We start from the raw sequence: 22,376 nt of genomic DNA, 5'->3' as shown, positions 1-22,376 counted from the left end.
TGTGTGCATTGCTATTTCTTCATTAAAGTATATCTAAAGAATTAAGCAAATTAGGTAATAGAAGTAAATTGGAATGTTGTTTAAAATTGTATTCTCTACCTTAATCATGAAAGAAAATATTTGGGTATAGTATCCCTTTAATGCTAAATTTTCAAAATATAAATAACTAGAAAAGTCTATTAAAATAGCATGCTCTACCTCAATCATGAAAGTTTAATTTTAAATGTCTCCCTTTGACTATGTGTTTAACCAGTTACTTTACAGTGGCATTATTTCTAAAAACATTTAACTGCAATAATTACATATATTTTTTAAATGACTCATTATCTCCTTTTATTAATATAAACTTGTATAAAAGCAGCACATATTTAAAACACAATGCAACAGCTTTCAATTGATTTGTGAATTACAAGTTAACAGCAGTCTTTAAATAAATGGAGACACAGAGAAAAATAAAAATAGATACTGCATCCTCTGACTGAACAGACATATATATATAGAGTTTGTACCAAATTAAATCAAATAATCATGAAAAAGGGCTTAGCAATATTCAATGTCAAATAATGTGGACACTGCACACTTAACTTCAAACTCTGGGTTTTAAATGATGGATTTAAATTTGAATTGACCCTTTGACTTCCTGTCAGTATTGGGGTATTATCACTTACTGCCCCCCCCCCCCCCCACACCTGTTAATGAGCTGTCTCTGAACACAATTTGTGAATCACAAGAGATGTAGAATACTACTTTACTCTTCTGCTTGGTGTCATCTGTTCTTAGGTTACCTCCGCTTCTAGTTGTGTCACATGACCCTGCTCACTGCATCCTCCTTCTGATTAATCTATATATCCTTCACTTGCTAGGAGGCATCAAGAGGGGTGCCTCCTATTGGTCCCAATTTTTGCTGCTAATATATTGACAGAACACAGGTGGCGCTGCAGCACAGCTTTTCCTTTGACCCATGTACTGCAATGGAGAGAAGCGTTCCTGTACCTGCCTCTCCATAGCATTACATGAGGGGGAAAAATAGTTTGTTCGTTTTTTATAAATAAAATTTAATTAAGCTTTGGCCCCATATGGCAGGGTAGGCACTGCCTCCCCTGCCTCTTATGAGTGCACGTCCCTGGCCTATAGAGCTTATAACGTAGTCATCTAGTCTACCTGTCTGTGATAAGATATACTAAACTACCATAAAGAACTAGTAGGTGGGAGTAATACTCTAAAATAAATTGAACTGGTATATCTAGAAGACTTTTATATAGGGTGGAATAGAACCTCTTTTTAATATTCTAAGAAGAATAAGAATGGTCCCCGCTTTGCAGTGGGAAACATAAACTAGTTTATCTTAATCAAAAACAAAGATTAAAGCAAAAGGGGGAGTTGGCAGTATGGATTTTTTGGGGGAGGGAATTTCAGCGGGCAAGAGCTGCTCTAAATAAGACAAGGGGGAGGAGCTAGTTAAGATGTTAGGCTGGAAAACAATTAAAGGGTACAGATGTTATGAGTAGTACCATGCTTAACCCTTGAGATAGTATAGCAATAAATATCCAGAGATAGACACCATATAATATACCAATGCCCTCACGATTATGGTACACAGGGAGTAAAAATAATCGGAAATACTGAAAATAGCCTAACATAAATTAGCCCTATAGATATAAAGTACTCACCTGGCTTCTTCATTAAGCAGGTGAAGGGTAAGATAACAGGGAAAACAGGTATGTAGTAAAAATTCCCCTCTTTAAACGTAGGATTACAAAGGATATATACAGCCATCTGTTATGAATCTCAATATGCAATATATAAAAACATTACAGTCTTCCGTCTTATTGCCTGGTGTACACGAGGGCAGTTGACATTATGTACTTGAATATGTAAGAAGTCACGTAATAAATAAATAAATAGACTCAACATATTTGTGCAACCATGAAACACTTTGATATATAGTATATAAGGGGTTACATATTTATATAAGGGATAGAAGTCCAGCAAACCCTAAAGCTGCATACAAGTAGACGGTGAACTACACTATATCCAGAGCAAGGTAATAAATTCAGACATATGAAAAATCTCATAACTTGTGTCCCAATACTTGTAGCATAAATAAATAGGTATGATACTGAGATATTAATCTAGGCCATCTCTAATAGAGCGATGATAGCATTTGCCTTTTTAGAGAAGGGCACAATAACCCATTGTTATAATAGTATAGGCCCAGAGAGACCTTGACTTTAATCAAAAATAGGCTATAATAGTATAGTTTTGAACATAACAATCTGTACTAAAACATCATACTTATTCCACTAGAGAGCTATATATTGAAAATTGATAACATTTCTGAGTGTATCAACACTTTTCAGCTAACGTATAGGTAGTAAAGCTAACCTGCAAGTGAGGGAAGGCCACCTAGAACCCAAACTCTATTACGCATGAGAAGAAGGCTGTCACAAAAGGGTATATGACGATGGAGGTTATATCCTGTTGAACATTTTAGCCTGATTAACAATTTTAGGTGCTATGAGAAACTAAAACATAACATGTTAACTGAACTGGACCCTCATGTCATCTTAATGATAAGGGCGCTCTAGTATAAAGCAGGGGGCTATATCTTAAGTTTAGCTGATAGGCATCATATAGATATTTCCCCCAAAATAAGTACTATAACAGTAGTGAAAAAGCAACATCATTCTGAGGAACACAAATCACCCATCAACATTAGGTCCCATACCAATCTCTCAGACTAAATGAAAGTGAAATGGGGTAGTTGATGGTATAAAGTTAGCGTCCCTTTAATATTTTTATATGTCCGCTTTCCTGAGATTTAATTAATAGGGCAGATGGTTAAAAAAAAAAAATGATTTAAACCAACTTTGTCAGTTATAAAGCAACTAATTTACATTTAGAGAAATATAAATGAACCCTTGTAGGTCTTCTCTAGGAACTTTAAAGGGGAAAACATATATTTTAACTATCGCTTCTGAGCAGATATGCAAGTGGTAATTTAGGGATATTTGTGCTGCTTATGCACAGGATTGTTATCCTTGATAATACAAATGAGTGAGAGGGTTTCTCTCTTTTAAAATTAAAAAGGGTCAGTAAACACAACGAGATTGTAATATGTAAAATGCTTAAAGGGACATGAAACCAAACACTATCACATCCTTATTCTCAGAGAGAATACAATTTTAAACTACTTTCCAAATTACATTTTTATATTATATGCTTAGTTCCTTTGGTATCCTTTGTTGAAAAGCATACCTAGGTAGGCTCAGGAGCTGGGAGCTAGCTGATGATTGGTGGCTGTACATTTATGCCACTTGTTATTGGCTTACCAATGTGTCCAGCTAGCTCCCACTAAACTGCCGCTATATGTGCACATGTGTACTGGCACTCTGACAGGCCTGCCCTGTATTTCTTATGTGTGGAGCGGGCAGGCCTGTCACTGCTTGCAGTGGGGGCATTTCAGGTTGTGGCCCACCCAGAGCACTGTCAAGGCCTGTTACTGGGACGTGGCCCAGCTGTTGAGAAACCAGGTTCTAGATGGAGCACTACTAGTGAGAGTGCCTGTTTATGTTGCATTCAGTATTGTTACTGTGCAGTGTTTTTTACTTTATGTTACTGTGAATAGAGCTTCCTTACCATGCTCATTCAAAGGAAGAAAAATTGTGAAATGTTAATACATTGGAGAGCAACACAAAGTAGAATCCTCAATTTCACAGTCTATTGCCTTTAGAAATATAATCTCAGCTAGTGTCCTCACTAAATTAGCTTCACAAGCCAATCATCTAACCTAATTAGGCATTCTTTTCTTGGATTATAGCTTTAGGATCTTTACATAGCAAGTTTTAACATAAAAACACTAGTTTGAATCCACTCTTCTTGAAGCATGGGAAGATGTTTTAATCACCTCCTTGTTTAAAGCCTAACAGGAGTTATGATGCTTGTGTCTATTTAAGATTAGGGGGGGGGGGGGGAAGATTACTGAGGATAAAGCAAGATTTTAAAGAGCAAGTCAAATTCTAGATATTATGCAAATAAATCAAATTGTTATATAAAATTTAATTATAATGCAAATTTTTGCAACTCCAGCCTCAGGAACGAGTAGCAGGTGATGTCACCACTGGCACTAAGAGAATGAGTACATATTGAATATTCACAACGTCAACAACTGGCACAGAATATGGCTCTCAGAAATTCAAGTGTATTGCAAAAAAAACGCTTCTAACGTTTTTTCGATCAGAATCTTCCTTCTCTTTCATGCTCAGCAAGTGAGCATTTTGTATAAAATAAAAATGTAGAAATACAGGATTCTGTAGCATGCTTTATTTTCAAATTTACTTTGCTTTATTTCAAATTTGAATAATTTCCTGATTTCATATAGTGTAAGTTTATATCGAGTCCTATAAGACAAAAATAGAAGAGGTGACAAAATTGTTGCTTTATCTTTTCAATTAAATTAATACAGAACATAGCAGTTGATCACAATCAATCGTTTGCTAATTATCTCCATGTTAACAGCTGCAGATAAGGCCTTTTTGATGTTGGCAAGATCATATTCAGCCATTTTCATTGTTTATCTGCATCATTTTGTTATTATTGGTTCCGGTGAAAAATGGCTATATACACTCCTCGGCCACTTTATTAGGTACACCTTGCTAGTACTGGGTTGGACCCCCTTTTGCCTTCAGAACTGCCTTAATTCTTCGTGGCATAGATTCAACAAGGTGTTGGAAACATTCCTCAGAGATTTTGGTCCATATTTACATTATAGCATCACGTAGTTGCTGCAGATTTGTCGGCTGCAAATCCATGATGCGAATCTCCTGTTCCACCACATCCCAAAGGTGCTCTGTTGGATTGAGATCTAAGGACTCTTGAGGCCATTAAAGTACAGTGAAGTGTCATGTTCAAGAAATAAGTTTGAGATGATTTTAGCTTTGTAACTTGGTGCATTATATAGGTAACACTGTAGTCATAAAGGGAGGGACATGGTCAGCAACAATACTCAGGAAGGCTGTGGTGTTTAAACAATGCTCAATTGATACTAAGGGGCCCAAAGTGTGCCAAGAAAATATCCCACACATCATTACACCACCACCAGCCTGGACCGTTGATACAAGGCAGGATGGATCCATGCTTTCATGTTGTTTATGCCAAATTCTGACCCTACAATCTGAATGTTGCAGCTGAAATCGAGACTCATCAGACCAGGCAACGTTTTTCCAGTCTTCTATTGTCCAATTTTAGTGAGCCTGTGCAAATTGTAGCCTCTGTTTCCTGTTCTTAGCTGTGAATCAGAAACAGAAGAAGAACAGCACACCTGTTTGTGGGGCACTGAGTAAGATTTGCCAAATCTTGTCAATCCAAATAGTCATACATCCAAAGCACTCCAGCCACCATCAAAATTCTTTGTTCAAAAAAACTTTATTTTCATTAGTTGAGTCCAAAAATTACAGGAATAAGGTTTTGAACCTACAATAGGCTCTTAGTTATGTACACTGATTGCATTCAGGTTTGTACCTTTTATACCCTCACCTGTGTAATACAGAGTACTTGTTAACATTATAGTGACATCTACTGGTAACATATTGGTATTACACCTTCCTTCAACTTCAATGTTAACCCTAATGTACCATACTAAAAAATTTAAAAACATAGGTAAAGTAAAACCATTATATACAATTTAAAAAAACAGAATATAACACAACAAAGTATATGTTTTATAAGAATAAGCTCCAATCAAAGTTTCTAATGAGACCTTTGGGTATCATAGTATCCAATTTGTTTATCAAATACATCACCCTTGCTTTAAGAAGGTGTTCATTGTCACCTCTTCTCCTGGGAACAGCCACATGTTAGATAACTTGAAACAGAAGCTGGCTGATGGTATGTTCCCTGGAGAGGAAGTGAGAAGAAACAGACACTTCTTTATCTTTCCGTCTAATATTTGACTTGTGCTCTGTAAGTCTCTCTCTAACCTCTCTGCAGGTCTCGCCAATGTAAATTAGACCACATGGACACTTTATCTATCTAATCAATCTTATATATATAAAACACATAAATATATATGTATATAAGCATATACATATGTATTTACAGTAAATACACAGTCCCCATTCACCTCAATGTAAATGCACTTTCCACATCTGCTCACTTTAACCCCTTATAACTGTTTTGTGCAGTTTTTATTTATATTAAGGAACTATCTACTTTATTTTGGGGGCAATTGGGGCACATTTTTTTCATTAACCAGAGGTCTGACGTCTGTTTAATTGTGCTAAGTGCTAAGTTAAACCACAAGCTCATGGGAGCATTAACCAGCCATTTGTAATGACTGGTTATTTAACGTGCGCCCATAACCGGCAAATTTGCTCCTTTACTGGCGCACCTTAAAATAGTGCTCCACTTGTAATCTAGCCCTTAATATTTCAGCAATTTTTTTTATTTTTTTTTTATTTTGCCAGGCCCTATTGCCTGCCCCCTTGCAATCCACTTCTGTAAACTTCTAGAGGTGCAACCCACTTATATAATGTCTTTCACTTATGCACGGCCCATCATCTTGAATAGAGATGGGCTCCTTACTGTCAATAGACATCTTTCTTATGTATAATAGTTTTTTTGCGGAGCTGTCATAAATAGCACTGAAGAGGGACTGCGTCTTTCTTGCAGATCAAGGGCATGTACAGAATATATACCTCTTGTAAAACCTAGTAGAATGAATGTATCTTCTTTTCTGTGGCCAGTATGCGATAAATATATATGAGCTTGTGTTCTGATGTAAGCAATCACTGTGTAGAATGTTGTAAGTATAATGTCAGCATGCCTAAGCATGATTTAGCCTCATTGGAACAAGTGCAATTCTTCATTTACAGCAAACAAACAAAATAAGTAATACATGTATTGCAATTATTTTCAACAGTGTCATTTTTTTATTCCTGCAGTTCTTCCCATATGGGGATGCATCAAAGTTTGCTCAACATGCATTCAGAACCTTCGACAAAAATGGAGATGGAACCATTGACTTCAGAGAGTTTATCTGTGCTCTCTCGATCACTTCAAGGGGAAGCTTTGAACAGAAACTCAATTGGGCCTTTAACATGTATGACCTGGATGGTGATGGTAAAATTACCAGAGTGGAAATGCTGGAGATCATAGAGGTAAGAAGAACAATCATTGATAAACTCTGTGATAAAAGAATAATGTGTAAAAAAAAAAAGTTTCCAATTTACTTCTGTTATCAAATTTGCTTTGTTCTCCTGCTATTCTCTCTTGAAGAACATACCTAGGTATGTAGTGTGCATGTGTCTGGATCACTGAATGGCTGCAGACACTGCTGCCATCTAGTGCTTTTGTAAATGTATAACAATGTTAAAAGTATTCTTGCAAAACTGTTGCCATATAATACTCCGGACACATGCACGCTCCTGAGCCTACTTACCCACTTTTCAAGAACAGATACCAAGAGAATGAAGTAAATTTGATAATAGAAGTACATTTAAAAAAATGGTATTCTCTTTCATAAAAGGATATGAAACCCCAATTATTTCCTTCATGATGGTATCTTTAGAAAGTCCATTTAATGGCGAGAAAAACAATATATAATATGTGTTGGTACAGTAAATGAGTAAGAGGAAAATTACAGCTAAACACAAACACCGCAGAAATGTAAAAATAGCCTTGGTCCTTAACGGTAAGAAAATTGAAAAATCGTCTGGTCCTTAAGGGGTTAAGCAACTCTCTAATTTTCTCCTAATATCAAATTTTTTTAGTTCTCTTGATATCTTTATTTTAAAAAGCAGGATTGTAAGTGTGGAGAAAGCCCATTTTTGGTTCAGCACCTGGGTAGCACTTGCTGATTGGTGGCTACATTTACATTTAATCATGCAAGAAAAATGTGCCTTTACAAATATATATATTGAATAAAGGAACATGGTATCTATAATTATTATTTTTTTCTGGAAGATGCATCTGAAAGAGCATATGAAAACGTTTTTATTTTTATGCTCGGTTATTATTTGTCCCTATCAACCAATGGGAATTAATACAGCAAAATCTATTCTGCACAAAAATGCACCAATCCAGTGTATGCTGTTGTTTTTACTTTGTTTTTTTATCTCCCTGTGTTTCTACAAATAAATCTGTTTTGCGCTTTGAATGACTCGCTGGTTCTTCTGGAATTTCTTGTACAAAAATGCCCCTACCAATGTTAATTTAAAGAGCTTTTAACTTAAGTCATGCAAAAAAATATTTTATCATTTTAAATTGCTGGTCTTTCATATACAACAAAGAAAATTGGTCCTTTCAATGCCCCTTTAAATTACATTTGTTCCACATATGACAAACATAATACAACTGTAGAAATGGGCTGAGAAAACAACCCATGATAAACGGAATAAAAAATACAAAAGCTACCCACGCAAACACAAATGTTCTTCCAGGGACTGGATCCTTGAAACAATTGGTCAGTTTAGTGGCGTTTGTTGTAAATATTGTTTTTACTGCATTTATTTACAATTGCATAATTAACAAGTGCATAAAATAAAAAGACAATGCAATAACCTCATTCTAAATTTCAAATAAGCCGTAGATTTCTTTCTGACAAATGTATTTTTTTCCCCAATTTGCCGGCCCCCTATATCATGTGACAGCCAATCACAAACGAGTATACATTTATACTATGAATTTGTGCACATGCTCAGTAGGGAAGTGTGCATGATAAAATACTGTTAAAATTTTGAATATGAAAGTAAATAAGAAAAACTCCTATAACAGCATGTCTATATGAATCATGAACGTTGAATATAGTATTCCTTTAACTTCAGAGAGAATCTGTTAAAGGGACATGATACTCCCAGCACTACGGAATTTGGCGGAGCTGTACAAATAAATGATGATAATAATAATACTCAAAAGGAAAATGTATTACAGAGCTTTGTTTACTTTATTTCTTTAAAAAACAGATGTTCTGTTTTTAAATAAGCCAATATTTTTTCTGTTGGAGTTGTCCCTGTTAACCAGTTATAATTCACATCCTATTAATTTCACCTTTATTTTAAACAGATTTCATTTAGCCATTTTTTTAACATAAAAAAAATAGTTTTAAATCAAAATTAATCATAAATGGACTGGGCAGAGCATGACATTTCTTCTGTTATCAATGTTTGCTTATGTCTCTTTTGTATCCTTTGTTAAAGAGTAATCCTAGGTTTATATAATATATCGGTTATAGAATGCTAAAGACGCGTTCACACTCCTACTCTCCTATCAGCCTGGCACTCCGAATTCCAACACAATCAGAAGAGTAAGTCATATAAAAAAGTCTAAAGTTAGTGGGAGCTCCACATTATCCCTTCAGAATCAAAATATATTCAAAATAATGACATGAACTTACAGTTCACTCCTGAACAAAGTCATGTTTATTTAAATTGTCCTGCTATATCACTAAAACCTAATACAAAATTATGACCAAACTGTATCGTAAACCAACAGACGGTAAGACTATCTTACATTTTCGGTCTTGTCATCCCCTCATCTTCTCAAGTCAATTCCAAAAAGCCAACTTGTCATGGAGAGAAGAAATTTTTCTCACTCTGATATTTAAAAAAAAAAACATACCAAAGAACTCCATCAGATATGTGGGATTATTAAACAAAATCTACCAATTCTTTATAGTGATCCTACACTGTACAATCTTGTACAAAAAGGGTGTAAGTTTGCTTCTAAAAATGCTAGAACCCTTAGAAATACACTTTCTCCTTTTATACTACCCAAATTAACTAGTGCACCCTGGTAATCTCAGAGAAAGGGCTGTTATAAATGTTGTGGATCCATTTACAAAACGATTGTTTTACAGGGTAACATATTTGAATCTAAGGCACTTAATAATAAAAAAAATTGAAATGAGGTATTTTATCAACTGCAACACCATCCATGTTGTATACTTGCTTACTTGCATGAGGTGTAATAAATGATATACAGTTAGAACCTAAAAGGGCCTTCGGAGATCATGTCTGGTGACTCGAAAATCCCAATTGCCATATTCAGCACAACTCTGATAGTTTATTACTTAAAGTACAGGGGATTCATTTTATCCCATTGAGTATTCAGGGTGGCAATAGGGAAGAATATTGGATTTTCCATTTGAAAACAAGTATCCCTCAAGGGCTTAATTCAGAAATGGATGTTGATCTTTACGTAAAATATTAGCAAATGCATTTGTAAATTATTTTCATGGTAGCTTTATGTTTCTACATTCATTTGTTATGTATAATTGCATATTTAAATTATATATTCTCCTTTTTCTTAGTATTCAGGGTATGCACCTTTAAGATTTCATATAGACATGATAGGGGGTAAACTTTTTCTAATTAAGTACTATACTTCTGATTGGCTAACTAAAGTTTTATGTAGTGTGTACTGAAGCCCCCCTCGCTATCAGTGACCAACTGCCCTTTACTTGTTTATAATGAATACTTTTCTGGACTTTTTAAATGATTTACTCTTCTGCTTGTGTTGGATTTCGGAGTGCTGAGACCTTGTGTGACATCACTATTTGCTTCAGCCTATGCAGTAGCTGATACTGGAGCATCTGACACACACACACCCCTATCACAATTGTGCTGACACAGAAGAACGCTGCAGTCAGTTAATCGGCTTGAGCATCCTTCACCCTTGTTCTGTGTTTCTGTCTCCTATCAGCCTAACTAGCTTTACTCTTCAACAAAGGACACCAAGAGAACAATGCAAATTTGATCCTAGAAGTAAATTGGAAGGTCCTAATATTGCATGTTCTGTCTGAATCATGAACAAGAGTACACAGACTGAGCTATAGAGACTACTAAACCCTTAGCTGTTTAAAAAAAAAAACCTCCCCAAAAGACAAAATGTAGATAGAAGAAACAGCTAAAAAAAAGAAAGCTAGGGTTACTCTCAGCTCAAAAGCAATAACATAAATCACTTGTAGCAATAATTAATACACCTACAGATACATAAATAAATTAAAATAATAATTTATTAATTCAACTACTGGATTGATATACTGCTGCTGAACTCTGCTTGTCTGACCACTCTGCTTGATTAACCCCTTTTGTTCTGAATTGCCTCTCTGTTGCCAAACCCTGCCTGCCTGACCATTCCAGTGGTTTACCTTTGGACTGCTTTACCGTTGCCAAACCCTGCCTGCGTGACCATTCTAGTGGTTTACCTTTGGACTGCTTTACCGTTGCCAAACACTGCCTGCCTGACCCTTCTTGTGGTTTACCCCTGAACTGCCTTTCTCTGATTCCCTGCCTGTTACCGCCGAAGACCATCCTGCCTGTGGTGAGTTCCGCTTACCTCATCTTGCAAACTTTCTCTGCTCTGGGATATTACCTATCATTCCTGCTTGACGCCGGGATAAGAAGACTACTGGCTAAGTTCGGTCTGATAGTGGAATATCCCACGAGCATTAAATTATACTTGGGCCATGAAGTCAGATGAGGTAGCAAGAGGGGTTTATCTTCAAGGACAGATGTTGGGAACCCATACCACACAGTTGCAGAGTATGGATTCCAAACTAAAGGCTATAACTGCTCAACTCTTTTCACTAGTTGCAGCAAGGAATACCGCTCCTGTTGTTGTACAGCCAGTCTCTGCTCCTACTACTGCTGCTTCTTCCCCTGCTTCTGGAAGTATACCCCGAATACCATTGCCTGGTATGAAGGTACTACTGATTGTAGGGGTTTTCTTAACCAATGCAGGCTGCACTTCCACAATGATCCGCACACTTTTCAGTTTCACCAGTCAAGGGTCACCTTTATCATTTCCTTACTGAAAGACAAGGCCCTAACCTGGGTCTCTCCCCTTTTGGAACAGAACACTCCACTCCTGAACGATTCTGATGCGTTCATTTCTGCACTTCTGTGTTTAGGACTTCTGGCCGTACTTCTGCTGCAGAATTTTCTCTCCTAGATCTCCGCCAGGGCAATAGAACTGTTGCACAATTTCTCATTGAGTTTCGCACCTTGGCACTAGAGACCAGTTGGGATGGCAGTGCCCTCAAGGCAGCCTTTAGGAGGGGTCTGCATGAACGCATCAAAGATTAACTCACTTATCGTGATGTTCCCTCTTCTTTGGATGACTTTATATCACTTTGTATCAGTCTAGACTCTCGCTTCCAGGAGAGACAAGCCTAGAGAGACAGAACTCGGAGAGTCCTTCCCTCTGGTCCTTCTATTCGTCCGGTTTCTGCAGTGTCCTCTACCCCTTCAACTTCTCCAGCCACCCCAGTAGAGGAATCCATGGATCTTTCCATCTTTCCTCCTTCAAACCCTCATAGTCTTAAAGACAGAGAAGAAGGAGATTGAGACTATGCTTTTAATGTGGTTCTAACTCCCACCAACTAAAGAACTGTGACATTCGGCCGGGAAACGCCATTGCTTAGGGGATAACACTGGGGTACCTCTAAGCATGATCACTACTAAATCCCCTCACTCCTCTCGGATTCTGGTACCTGTTACTCTTACCTTTCTTCAGAATTCTGTCCACACTCATGCCTTCATTGACTCGGGGGCAGCTGGAAACTTTTTGGATTACTGTTTTATGATTCAAGCTGGCTTACCTCTTCTGCAGAAAAGACATTGTCTCAAAATAACTGCTCTGGATGGCAACCCCCTTGGTTCAGGGTTGATCCATTTTGAGTCAGCATCCCTGACTGTGGGAGTCCTTCATACGGAACAGCTGCAGTTCAAGGTCATTCATTCCCCAGCACAACCTGTTATCCTTGGTATTTTTTGGCTTCGTATACATAATCCACAGTTCGACTGGCCTGAAGGACAACTGGCCTCCTGGGGTACCTCCTGTTTCCACTCCTGCCTTGCTAAAGTCAGTCTTCTGCTCCGCATCCCCATAGCCAGTCTTCAAAACTTCCCTCAGTATACGCGGACTTCGCAGATGTGTTTGAGAAGAAAACAGCCGACGTGCTGCCACCCCACCGTCCTTATGACTGTAAAATTGACCTCTTTCCCGGCACCCCACTTCCTAAAGGGAGGACTTATCCACTCTCCAAAGCTGAAACAAAGTCCATGGAGGACATCCAAGAGAACCTTGCTAAAGGTTTCATTTGCCCTTCTTCCTCTCCTGCTGGGGCAGGCATCTTTTTTTCGTCAGTAAGAAGGATGGTGGGCTCAGACCATGTATCGACTACAGGGCCTTGAACAACATAACTATCAAGAATCGCTATCCCAATTCTTTAATCACTGAACTGTATGACTCACTCCAGGATGCTCACTTCTTCACCAAGCTGGACCTACGTGGGGCACACAATCTGATTAGTATCTTCCCAGGCCACGAATGAAAGACCGCCTTCAACATAAGATCAGGGCATTACGAATACCTTGTAATGCTCTTTGGGCCATGTAACGCCCCTGCAGTCTTCCAGGCATTTGTCAACGATATCTTCTGTGACCTCAATCACTCTGTAATAGTCTACCTGGATGACATCCTTGTTTTCTCTTCCACTTTGGAGGAGCATCATAAACACGTGAGACAGGTACTTCATCGTCTCAGAGACAATTCTTTGGTAGCCAAGCTAGAAAAATGTGAGTTTGATCAAGTTCAGATCCAGTTCCTTGGTTATATCATCTTGAAAGAGGGTTTTGCCATGGATCCTGCTAAGCTCACCGCAGTTTTAGAATGGCCTCAACCTACTTCATTAAAGGAATTACAGAGATTCTTGGGCTTCTCCAATTATTACCGCAAGTTTATAAAGAACTTTTCTCAAACAGTTGCTCCACTCGCTGAATTGACAAAATGGAACAAAGACTGTAAACATTGGCCACCTGAAGCCATAAATGGCTTCTCTCGTCTAAAAAAGGCTTTCTGTTCTGCTCCTGTGCTCCGCCATCCTGATCCTGACCTACAGTTCACTTTAGAGGTTGATGCCTCCGAGATAGGGGCTTTAGCAGTTCTAACCCAAAGGGATCCTTTAACCTCCAAGCCACACCCTGTAGCCTTTTTTTCTAAACGCTTTACTCCTGCAGAGAGGAATTATGATGTGGGTAATCGTTAGCTCTTAGCTATTATGATGGCCTTGACTGAATGGCGTCATTGGTTAGAGGGCACTGCCAATCCCATTCAGATTCTCACCGACCACAATAATCTAACTTACTTAGAGACTGCTCATCGACTCAATCCTCGACAGGCCAGGTGGGCCTTGTTCTTTTCCTGTTTTAACTTTGTGGTCTCTTTTCTTGCTGGGACCAAAAACAAGAAGGCGGACGCCTTTTCCCGTCAGTTTCACACCCCCAACAGCTTCCTTTAAAGGTTCTTGGACAGAATGCGTGTGCGACGGATAATAATAATTTAATAGACAAATGTCCATCGGAGAACACATCGTGGAGGGTGGGACGCATGGTTAGGTTCCCAGAGGCAGTTGAGGCGCCCAAGGCTCTGATTACAAAAGAGCTCTCTGGAGTGTATCTGCCCTTAGCCGGTATTGCATAATTTGATTGGTCTGTGTCTCCATGAGGTCAGCGAATGCACAACCAATCGGATAATGTTGTCATGTTCTCACTAGCGCCTAGTGTCTCAAGCAGTGGTGGAGTAAAAGTTATTTGCTGCTTCCTTTATCAGAGGAATTGTAGCAGAGAATCTTGTATGGGTCAGTTACCCTATGTATAAAAGATGTACAGATTCCTCTTATCTATCTGATCTATTAATTATTGCTACAAGTGATTTATTTTATTGCTTGTGAGCTGTGAGTAAACCTATTTTTTTTTTAGCTCTGTTTTTTCTATCTGTCTGAATCATGAACGTTTAATCTTGACTTTTCTGCCCCTTTCACATGTAAATAAAATGATTTAAAACACAACAACAAATACAGTAGTTAATATATTCCGATTGCTCAGTACTAAAAATAAACAGTCCCTTTAGTGAAATAATTGGACAGCTTATTTACATAATTGGTGTAGATAAAGCGAACAAATGAGCATTATGCATGCATGGTCCTCAGAGCACTTATTAAGATCTTAAAATGAACAGAATTAGCTCTTAGGTGTCACAAAGTGCTAAAGTAATTGGCCATCATATAGAAAGCATCAATAAGTCGAGGAGGGTTCCGAGAGTACACTGACATCTGCACATTTGCAGTCCCTTTCATTCACATCCCTGGATTGGTAAGCACAGATTGTCTTTTAGGTACAAAAGCAGGTTTTATTTATGGAACTTATTCTTATGCTCTTGTATGCTCGATATCAAATGCCACCAGTCCAGAACTGCACTTATCAGTTTGGTTTCAAGTCAGTTTCATCTTTTTATGAACTCCTTTCTCATTGGTGTGCTGAAATACTGACAACTACAAAAATTCTATAAAAAGAAAAAAAAACTGCACTCTGTCTAAGGTGTAGAAACTTTACTGAAAGTGACAAAGCTTCTAGCTTGAAGAGAGTGCAGCTTTTTTCTTCTTATTGATGTATATAAAGCTTGGGGATAGCCCATGAAGCTGGCACTTACTGAGCTGAATTGGATTGCAAAATCAAGCACCAGAAGCATAAAGAGTGCATAGTGAGTGAGTTTAACCCCTTTGTGACCACAACACTTTTCAATTTTCTTATCGTTTGGGACCAGGGCTATTTTAAAACTTCTGCAGTGTTTGTGTTTAGCTGTAATTTTCCTCTTACTCATTTACTGTACCCACACATATTATATGCCGTTTTTCTCTCCATTAAATGGACTTTCTAAAGATACCATTATTGTCATCATATCTTATAATTTACTATAAAAAAATATACATTATGATGAAAAAATGGAAAAAAACACACTTTTTCTAACTTTGACCCACAAAATCTGTTACACATCTACAACCACCAAAAAACACCCATGCTAAATAGTTTCTTAATTTTGTCCTGAGTTTAGAAATACCCAATGTTTACATGTTCTTTGCTTTTTTTGCAAGTTATAGGGCAATAAGTACAAGTAGCACTTTGCTATTTCCATACCATTTTTTCTCTCTCAAAATTAGCGATAGTTACATTGTAACACTGATATCGGTCAGGAATCCCTGAATAACCCTTCACATGTATATATATTTTTTTTTTAGTAGACAACACAAAGTATTGATTGAGGGCCATTTTGGTATATTTCATGACACCATTTCACCGCCAAATGTGATCAAATTAAAAAAACGTTAACTTAATACAGGAAGAGTCCACAGCTTCATTCCTTACTTGTGGGAAATACTGAACCTGGCCACCAGGAGGAGGCAAAGACACCCGAGCCAAAGGCTTAAATACCTCCCCCACTTCCCTCATCCCCCAGTCATCCTTTGCCTTTCGTCACAGGAGGTGGCAGAGAAGTGTCAGAAGATGTCAGAGTAGTTACTTAGGAAGGGTATCTACCCTTCAATATGGGACTGGAGTTTTAAGTAGTATTGTCAGCCTCTCAGTGAGAGCATTGATGAAAGTTAGAGTCTGGAGGTGCATGGAGAGTCTTTCTGCAAATCCATCCAGACTCATATTAACAGCTCCTAATCAATCAGCGTTGACGAGTTTCGCTTCCTGCTTTTCTTCACTCAAGTCCATGTCAAAAGACATGAGAAAAGAAGAGTGCAACTGGACTGAAAGGGGCTTTTTATTGAAACACAATTAAAATGACTAAAAAGGTATTCAGATGAAAAAACATATAAGCATGTCAGACAGTACTGTCTTAGAAGTAAAGCATGTTACCGCTTTAGAAAAGCCTTTATCTGCTGTGGGGTAGTAGTCTCAGTATCAGCTGTTTCCCCTGGATAGCGTGAGGCTTGTCGGATGCTTGTTTTCGTAGACTAAGTGGTCTGGTGTAAAGAGGAAGTCCTTGACTGTGTTTCTGTCTGCACGTAAAATGTATCACCTGTTACAGCTGTTGTATTCACCCGTGGGTGATTTGTGAATATCCTCGATGGCCGTTTCGTTCCCCAACTTGGGAACTTTGTAAAGAGGTTGCTGACATCTTAGTGCAAAGTCTCCTCCTTAAATACCCCATGATTGGGTTTCATTGGCTGAATATTTATATTTAAAGTCTTACCAGTTATAGCATAAAACATAGCGCTTGTTACTAAAAATATATATTGATAAAATACATTAAAAATATAAACAATTATTGATCTTCAGAACAAAATAAGAAATACAAAAGTAAGAAATATATTATATGAAGATTGGGTACATGAAGAAAAAAGGAGAATATTCATTCATGGCATTAATCTGACTAATTTGTCTATTCATTCTACAAGTACATCTAATAAAATAATAAAAGAATTACGGTAAGAGATGTGTAATATATTTGCCATATTATATCTAGAGTAGACCTTAATAGACAACTTGTGCACGGTGACTTATAAAAACTATATTCTAAAAAAGCAATAAAACATACACATTTGATATTTAGAGGAAGTGAATAATCATAAAGTTAAACATTCTAACTAGTCTATACCATAAGATAATTAATCTATGAAACAAAAAAGATTGGTAAAGTAAAGAAAATGTTTACCCTGTTATAACTGAGATAAACCATATTGGGACATCGGTGTCTAGAAGCATAATTTGGAGTATGGGCCTGAAGAATTATGAAGGGGGACAGCTCTTAAGGAAAGTCGAATATATATAATAATTAGTAAAACTACCCTCTAATAGAAGGATTCTTAAAAGTGGATAAGCATTCATATATACAAAATCATTGAATTTCGGTATAAATTAATGTGACAACATGTATAAATACCTAAACTTACTGATTTGATATTGATTTTTAACCACAAATATTAGATTAAAAATGCCTGAATATCAAGGTCTATATTTAAACCTTCTGGATGTAGACTTTAAGGGTTTATATCCAGAAGGTTTCCCTTCTTCTGAGTTTTAATAATCTATTGTGGTCTAGTTTATTAGGTGGAATCCATTCTAGTACTTTAATTGTCAAGTCCATGTCAGAAGAGATGCTACAGTCTGTCACACTTGAAGAACCGTGTTTCTGTTCCACCGCATAGATTCCGGTAAGATCGTTTTTTTTTTGTTACACATATGTTAACGCTAGAAGACAGGGGCACAGTGGGACTCCTTTTATCTTTATGGAATCAAGGGTAAATATCTCCTGAGGGAGTTGAACAGTGGGGTGTTAATCATATTTGTTTATGTAATTTATGCTGCTTATATTTGTGAGATGTTTTGGGCTTATAGGCTGATATGGAACGTACAGGTTGCTCCTTTACTTTGAGAGGTGCGCAGTTTTATTAAGCTTGGCGCACTTTTCCTTTAGGGGGGGCGGTCCTGCATTGCGCACCGTGTGACCGGGAGTGGTCACGGTTTCCATTTCCTATTCCTGACCGCGTGACTACGGAGAGGAGTGAGTTTCTCTACACTGTCTGGGTCATAGGAGGTATTAAGGGTCCCAGCAATTGGGGGTATAGGTGCCGGCTGTTTTTTATTTGACTATATATAAAGTTACATAGTTATGGAGGATTCTGATTTTTTAGAGGATGAGTCCTCTACAACTGAATTTGATAACTGTGTATATTCTGAGGAGACCCGGGTAATTCAGCCCTCTCAATTATGTTCCATATGCCACAATAGGGTGTTTTCATTAACCAATGTTGAGATGTTAGATGCCGCTGAGCCTTCCGCCTCTGAGGACGCTTCGTTCTGTGAGGTGTGTTCCCTACATTCATCTGATTCTACACATGCAGCTTCCCCTTGCCCCACTAATCCTCCACCTGGAGGGGTGGCCTTTTTCCACCAGATGTTACTGCACAGTTCGGTATGGCGATGTCTGCGGCCTTAGCCGTTTTGCCTCGTACTGCTACGTGCAAATGAAGGGTTAGTCCATGCACTCCTGCCCAGGGAGCATCATGTAAATTGATGCTTGTATCCGATCAGTCACATGAGGATGCGGTTCTCTCTGAGACTTCAGAGTACAGTCCTTCTGGGTAGGAATCTGCTGCTTCAACTCCTCTGGCAGAGGAGGACTTCGCCTTTAGATTTAAGGTAGCACGCCTGCGCTTCCTTCTAAGAGAGGTTTTCTAGTACTGATCCGCCAGTCGAATCTCAGAGCCCTAAATCAGAGGGCGAAATGGATTAAATTGGGTGGAGAAAGATAGAGATCCTCTTTCCTTTCGCCTATTTCCTTTTTAAGATTCCCGGTTCTGGGCTCTATGGGGGGTTGTGTTGTCCATCCCTGCTTGGCTATGACTTTTTGGTGTACTTGCCTATTGTCTAATTATTCAGTTTTTAAGGATAGTTTATCTTAGAGCTTTTGGTTTTAAGCGGAAAGTCTTGTTATGAAGATGTTTCATCACGATTGATATCTTATGGAGGACGATTTAGGTTGTCGCAGTTTTCTGAAGACTTCCTATTGGAGCATCTCTGTCTCGATTCGAGGGTACCTCAATATTTTCTTGAAATAATTAAGGCCTTGCAGCTTATAATTCTTTTATTTGTGCCTTTCGCAGATTGCTTACCACAAAGCTAGGGCTTCAGGTTTTTTCTGTTCAGGCCTTGTATCTCTCTGTCAGATATGACTTCTGAAGCTAATCTTTCCTTCTGCTTGAGAGAAAGATTTTATTTGGTTCCGCTATTCCACGGTTTTACAGTTTGGTGAGAAAGCGAATCTGAGAGACAAATTTCTTTCTATTAGTCCTTTAGTCCGGCTAATGCCCAGCGTCAGAGACCTCCGCTAAGCCAGAACAATCTAAGTGTTTTTGAATGCCGTCTCAGTTCTGGAATAAGTCCAAGCAGAGCAGAGGCCCGCTGAAACGAGATGGTCAAGAGGGGCCAGTTCCAGGTCCTATCTTGGATCGCATGGGGAACATTCTATCGATGCTTCAGTCGCTTGGTTCAGGGACGTACTGGATCCACGGGTCTTAGAAGTCATAACTAGGATTCTAGTCTCAGCCTCCCAGGGCAATTTCCTTCTTTCGATCCTGTCTTCCAGACAGAGAGAGGGGTGCCATTGCTTTCAGGTCTTGTTCTCCTTTGGAGTAATTTCCAAGTGGTTTTCCCAGAGTGAGGTTTGAGATATCAGTCAAACCGTTCTTTTCAGGGTCCCATAGAGGGAAGGGCCTCCCACCCTTTTGAGATCCTAAAGCTTATCTTGTCTCCTCGTTCCTGAGGGAGACTATGTAGGTTCACTCTACCCTTGGTACGGGAAGAGCAGTGCAGGTCCACTGTGGGGGAAGGGTATCATACCTTTTTCTTTCCTCCTCGGGGAACATTTTTGGTTCCTAAGGTTGACTTTTTCTGGACCAGCATTTCCAGTACATTGCTCCTCCGTTTCGGTCTCGGAGCCTTTTAGGAACTGAGGGATTCTTTGGCAGTTGCTAAAATCTAGATCTAGCGGTAGATTCTCTTGTTTAGACGATTCTGATTCAATCACCATCATCATGTCTGATAGAAGAACGTTAAGGATTTCATCTGTCTTCCTCGATCCTGAGAGTTGGAAGAAATCTAGACCAGAGTTCTCTGTTGTTAGGCACCAGGGTGGGATTACTGGATGCTATTTTAGTCTGCATAGACCTTTCTATCGGACTTGTGAAGTTATGAGTTAGCTTCATCAGGTCGTGCCCTCCAGACCTCCTTCAGGCCATCGCTGGCTCTGCATTTTGGTGGTAATGATAGTCATGTGGTCCATCTTGGACTTCGTTCCTTTTGCCAGGTCTCATCCCAGCAAAGGCTCGATGTATGCTGAGGAAGTGGAGTGGCACTGTTTTTGAATATGTCTTAACAGATTTACCTTGACTACTAGGAAATAATCACTCTTTAGTGGCTTTGTCCAGATCTCTCTGTCCTGAGGGACATTTTCTTAATTCATCCAGGGCAATTTCGACTTAGGTCACAAGCCCGTCGGGATTTTGATATATCCGTGGTTTTAGGAGGTTTCTCTCCCAATTTACGTTTTGGATTTTCAGGCAATATTATCGCTCTGAATGTTTTGAATACTGGGTTTAACCCCAGTTTATAGATCCTAGTCTGTCCTACTCTCGGTGGCTTGGAGTACCATCTGAGGGGAACGAGAGGCTCCCTAGCAATGAGGGTAGTAATCTCGGGTGTGGTAGTGGGCGGAGGCCCACTACTTCTCGCTATCAGCGATGCACTCTCCGGGAGTGGCCACCCGGTTTGGATGTTCTTTAGAGACATTGCCCTTATCTGGGGATCCGAGGGGTTTCAGATATTTTACTCTGGAAGGGGACGCCGGATGAAAATCTTAGGACGTCCTGTTTCAATACCTAGTTACCCACAGTTTGGTTGTGGTTCGGGATCCTCAGGCGTTGCTAATGGATGCATTAGCGGGGCCTTGGAAGTTCCATATAAATTTTCTTTTTCTTCCATTTTACTCCCTCCAGTGGTGGCTCAAACCTAGCGGGAACAGTCGTCAGTGATACTGCTTGTTCTGTCGCGAACGCGAATATCGTGGTTCGCAGTTTTTTAGCGAGGACTTCGTCTTCCCCTCCATGAGGGTTACCTTGTCGCAGGGTTCTGCTGAAACAGGGCCCCTTTGCTTCATCAGATCTTAATTCTCTGAGGCAGACTGTGTAGAGATTACGCTTGGTCTTAGCCAGATGAGGGTTTCTGAGAGGTAAGGTCCTCTCCTTCAAGTGTGTAAGCTGATTCCTCGTTATCTATCCTGAGGTATAGAGGACCTCTTTCTTCTGTGAAGAGTGTGGTTCGTCCTGGCACTCTGTCAAGTCTGCCGGGATTCTTTCCTTGTTGTGACAGTTTTAGCCCTGTCTGTTCCAATCCAGAGGCTCACTGAGCTTCCGGTGGTACAGTTTTTGGTTAGGGCTCTGACTATGATCAGGCCGAGGTATCGATCTGATTTTTCCCCTTGAAACTTAGATTTTGTTCTTAAGGTTTTGCATTGGGCTACTTTTGAGCCTATGCATGAGGTTGTCATTAGTTGTTATTGCTTCTGCGTGCAGAAGTCTCTGAGATTGAGTCCTTGCAATGAGACCCTCCTTATCTGGTGTTTCCACGTTAATAGGGCTGTTCTTCTAATATAGTTAGGATTTCCTCCTAAGGTCGGGTCAATTTGCAACTTCAATCAAGAGATTGTGGTTTCTTTCTTATGTCATATTCCTTCTTCTTTGAATTAAAGTTTTCCACATAATGTGGATTCGTACCTTGAGGTTTTATCTTCAGGCTACTTAGGAACAGACAGATTTTTCTCTGTTTGTTATCTATCTGGGAAGAGTTAGGGTTGGAAGGTATCTTCAACTTCCTTATCTGTTTGTTGAGGAGTATCATCCGCTTGGCATATGAGACAGCGAGACACAAGCCTCCTCAGAAGATTACGGCTCATTCTACGATAAACAGTGTCGTCCTTTTGGCCCTTTACATGGGGCCTCCATGGATCAGTCTGGGAGGGCAGCTATCTGGGCC

At 39.0% G+C, this 22,376-nt stretch overlaps 1 protein-coding gene across 1 annotated transcript in view; it reads left to right on the top strand.

Annotated features, from left to right (window-relative positions):
- Positions 1-22,376, top strand: part of VSNL1 (visinin like 1) — a 441,462-nt gene that overhangs the window by 393,870 nt on the left and 25,216 nt on the right. The window contains exon 3 of the mRNA XM_053709658.1: positions 6,942-7,157. Coding sequence (XP_053565633.1) covers positions 6,942-7,157 — 216 coding nt within the window. The remainder of the gene's footprint in view (positions 1-6,941; positions 7,158-22,376) is intronic.

The sequence above is a fragment of the Bombina bombina genome, chromosome 4, assembly GCF_027579735.1.
Source record: "Bombina bombina isolate aBomBom1 chromosome 4, aBomBom1.pri, whole genome shotgun sequence".
In the NCBI taxonomy this organism is placed as follows: domain Eukaryota; kingdom Metazoa; phylum Chordata; class Amphibia; order Anura; family Bombinatoridae; genus Bombina; species Bombina bombina.
This window is presented reverse-complemented; position numbering and strand designations above follow the sequence as displayed.